At 42.3% G+C, this 3,980-nt stretch overlaps 1 protein-coding gene across 1 annotated transcript; it reads left to right on the plus strand.

Moving 5' to 3' along the window:
- The first annotated feature begins 575 nt into the window (after positions 1-575).
- On the plus strand, positions 576-3,324 carry LOC125227219 (gremlin-1-like). The gene is made up of 2 exons (XM_048131480.1): positions 576-834; positions 960-3,324. Exons 1-2 carry the CDS (start codon positions 808-810, stop codon positions 1,632-1,634), a joined length of 702 nt encoding a protein of 233 aa, XP_047987437.1. The 5' UTR covers positions 576-807; the 3' UTR covers positions 1,635-3,324.
- The last annotated feature ends 656 nt before the right edge of the window (positions 3,325-3,980 follow it).

The raw sequence follows: 3,980 nt of genomic DNA on the forward strand, positions 1-3,980 counted from the left end.
GGTGCTTAATCTGTATTTTAATCTCTAGGTTAAAGTACATTGTATACGTGATCAACGTATATGAATGCTTATATTTGTATATCGCACTATTTAAAAGTTGAACCCCGTCGTTTTTGCGTCGGGGGTTAAAAATAAATGTTATCAAAAAATCAGTAGATAGGTACTAATTATCTACCTATGCGAATAATCGATCGACAGAAGGCGGGCGCATGCTAGCGTGCATCTGGCGCTTGCGCCTCCGTCGCATCACGGGCGCGCTGGCGCCGCCGAAGTGAGAAAATCTCTCCGGGCCCTCCACAGATCACCGACCTGCCGAACCGCAACGATAATGCCTATGCGGCAGCGTCTCAGGAAGATTAATAACACAGCTCACTCGGTACCATTACAATCTGTGTGTATTTATAAATATGAGAAACTTTTACAGCGGATTAGGTTTTGTTAGGATAGATAACCATCCCAGGTACATATAATCCCAGTATTTATAATTAACAAACGTGTTTTGTTGCCTTTGTAAAAATATACTTTTGTTTACAAGTAACATTGGTAGTCCCTGTTCGTCAATGGCAAGATTAAGATTACGTAGTTATGTTAATCCGGAACAGACAGGTGGTATCAGACAGGTGTTGGGTCTGCGGAAATGTTTGGTAGTAACGGTTCTATGGCGGTGTGCGTGAGTCATCTCGTCCATTGAGCGGCGGCGGCGACGGCGGTCCATTGAGCGCCTCATTACCGCTCCGCCGGCCGGCCCAGCGCACACGCATCTCGCGCCGCTCGCCGCCGCCCGCCGTCTCCGACGCACTGCCTACGATGTTCGCTCCCAACGCTCGATGCAACGTGAGTCTCGCCTACGACTTCCTCTCCATCGGAACCTATTTTAAAACTAATGCTGCCTTGCGTCAATGACCTCGATCGGAACCATTCGGAGATTTCGAACTGATTTAGATATTTTTTTGTTGCAGATGGAGAACTTCTCCAAATCTCACATTTGGCTCGCCGCTGCGGCGCTGCTGGCCGCTTGCGGAGGGTGCGCCGGTGCGGGCGTCGGCGGCAGGAGGCCGTTCACTCCCACCGACTCCATCCTTGACATTATAGACACCGAGCAGGTCGAGAGGATCCTCGCGGCGCGCCGTCGCGCAGAGCAGGCCTCCGCCACTTCGCCTTCATATGTTCAGAGGAACGAGCTAGGCGAAGGCACCTCCGACACTATGATAGTTTCGATGCCAGATCAAGAGGATAGTACAGAATTGCCTCCGGGAGTTGATTTCCGAAAAATTTTAAAATCTTCAAGAAACGCTCTCGTCGTTACAAAGAAAGAATATTTGAAGCAGGATTGGTGTAAAACGGAGCCATTGGTGCAGAAAATAAGAGAAAACGGCTGTTTACCGGCGACGGTCATCAATAACTTTTGTTATGGACAGTGTAACTCATTTTACATTCCAAAAGGACCACGTCGCCGAGACGGAAGCGACGACCGGCCGGCGCCAGCCTTCAAGTCCTGTTCGTTCTGCAAGCCTAAGAAGTTTACTTGGATCACGGTCACGCTCAAGTGTCCGGGGCAGAGGTCGCTTTACAAGCGTAAGCGGCTGCAGAAAATAAAACAGTGCAAGTGTTTACCGGTGGGAGTAGTCAATTGATCATGAACTTGTGCAGGACCCTCAGCCGAGGCGGTCAACCGTCCGTGCGGCGCCGCGCCGCGCCGCGCCCCCGGCCGCGGGAGCGACGAACGGGGTGTAACTCCGAGGAAAGCGAATTCAGCTCTCTCGAGGTTTTGTACAAAACGAATTGTTACCCATTGTTTTGATAAGTATTACTTGTGCATTTCAATTGTGACTCGGAGAAAACTGGTTCAATAGTTCGTATCGCATGCTCTCATACGTCAATAAGCATGACGTCATGTGACGCATTTATATGGAATATTAGTGTAGCTTATTATAGCGGCTTCGATTGCAAGTCGTAAGCGAGAGCTTTAAATTATTAGAGAGGACGATTTAAAGTTAGGTACTGTAGGTAGTGTAGTATACTTTGTCGCCGTTTCAAATATGAATGTTTGGGAATTCGTTAGGTACTCAAAAATATTTAAAATTATCATACATTAATCATTAAAGTATGAAATAATTAGGAATTGAAAAGTGTGATATTAGTCCTAGCATTTCGATATTTTACCCAGTGCACTGCGTTAAATACTTATGTACAAGTTGTCTGTGTAGATTTATTTATTTATTAAAGTAGATATAAGTAGATACTAATATTGTTGCTGAAACGTAATACGCTTATAATAGATACATAATTGAAAAATAAATCGGCAACAAACTTAACATAATTTTACGTAAACGAAAGATATTTCAGATCTCTATATGCTCTCGAAATTCGTATTTAAATAAAAAACAAAGGTTATATGAAACGTAAAACATTGAGTGGTTGTCATAACTGTGATGGTTTTGATTCAGTTCAATCAACGTCATATAATTTTAATACAATGTCATATGTAACTGTAACTTAATTGTCATTGCGTAATGTGATTTGTGTTTTGTTTGCATTGAGTTTGATTGATGCCAGCTTCTATTGTTTCGACATTTTGTGTAGGTCCTTTATCGTACCTAGAATATTGTTCTAAATTTTATTTCTAATCTTGCCATTCTAATGCGCATATCAATCAAAAGCTAGTTTTCAACATGTTGCTGATATCATTTTTCAAATAATAAAGAGTCATAATTGTGAATTATTTCTTTCAGTATGAAAAACGCAATAAAATTATTGTTCAAAAAAAGACTAACTTAGTTTTTTAATAATATATAATAAACGCTATCTCATAGCTCTCTCTCGCACTTATATGAAAGAGAGATAGAGCAACAGAGAGAGTTTCGTTGTTTTAGCCCAAACGATTGTCATCTTGAGTAGGCATCTGTTACTATTTGCTTTTGTTTACCATTTACCTGATTATTGTAATTTGTAACTCTGTACGCTTTTTGGTAATGAAAATGTACTAGAGACTATTTAAAATTGTTTTAAATATATCATTGAAGATGAAAGAGATTTTTGCTTCAGAATGGATACTGCAACATTTTGTTTGTGTAGTAAAAATCAAATACAACACGTACTTTTGGAAAACCAAAAAGTTGATCTGGTAATATTCAATTAATAAATTTGTGTCCTCCATTATTTTTGATTTTTATTAAATGTTCCTTGATCTTTTTCCTGATCCTGACTTGTTCGTTATAATTTTAGGCTAATGATTCAAAATAGTCAAGACTTCATGGTCGGTGAACCTGTTAGTTAGGTTCAGTGATCCAAAGTGAATCTTGGCCTCCGAAACGAGAGATCTCTACCTGTCCCGATCCTGCGCAGCCTCTTGCCAGTCACTGACTTGAAGCCGACGCATATGCGCCACCACACTGTCCTCCCAGCGATACCTGGGCGACCCGTCGGACGACCACCAGCCGGTCGACCCAAGAACGCTCTCTTGACCGCCCGATCGTTTCCAATTCTAAGTAAGTGACCGAAATAGCCAAGTCTGTGGGCTTTCGTTTCGCCGATGATATTGGGTTCGGCCACTAACTCCTCGATCTCGGCATTTTCCGGATCCTCCAGGTGCCATCGTCTCTCTGAATAGGTCCCAGGATCTTGCGAAAAATCTTTCTCTCCGCTACCAGGAGCTGACTTTCTTCTTTCAGTGTTAGTGACCAGGCCTCACAGCCATACATAAGGATAGGCCGTATGACGGGTTTTATATATCCCTAGCTTAGTATGTATGTTTGCTGGTCGGTGAACCACCACATAGTAATTGGCCACTGTTTAACAACAGTCCTGATTTTTTAAGAAAAGACAATTCTATGTGAGGTAAAATTACAAGTATTCTGTACTGGGGCCCATTTCTCGAAGATACAAGTTACAATTTACAAGTGGTTGTCAATGTCAAGACATGACAAGTTGAATAGAGACTTCCGCTTGTAACTTGTAGCTTTCAGTTTTGAGAAATGGGC

This window comes from Leguminivora glycinivorella, chromosome 1 (genome assembly GCF_023078275.1).
Source record: "Leguminivora glycinivorella isolate SPB_JAAS2020 chromosome 1, LegGlyc_1.1, whole genome shotgun sequence".
NCBI classification, from domain to species: Eukaryota; Metazoa; Arthropoda; class Insecta; order Lepidoptera; family Tortricidae; genus Leguminivora; species Leguminivora glycinivorella.

What these genes read in the sequence shown, in the direction of transcription:
- LOC125227219 (XM_048131480.1), top strand. Translation starts at nt 808, where the DNA reads ATGTTCGCTCCCAACGCTCGATGCAAC. An exon ending in CTCCCAACGCTCGATGCAAC is followed by an intron (nt 835 to 959) that starts GTGAGTCTCGCC and finishes TTTTTGTTGCAG; the next exon opens with ATGGAGAACTTCTCCAAATC.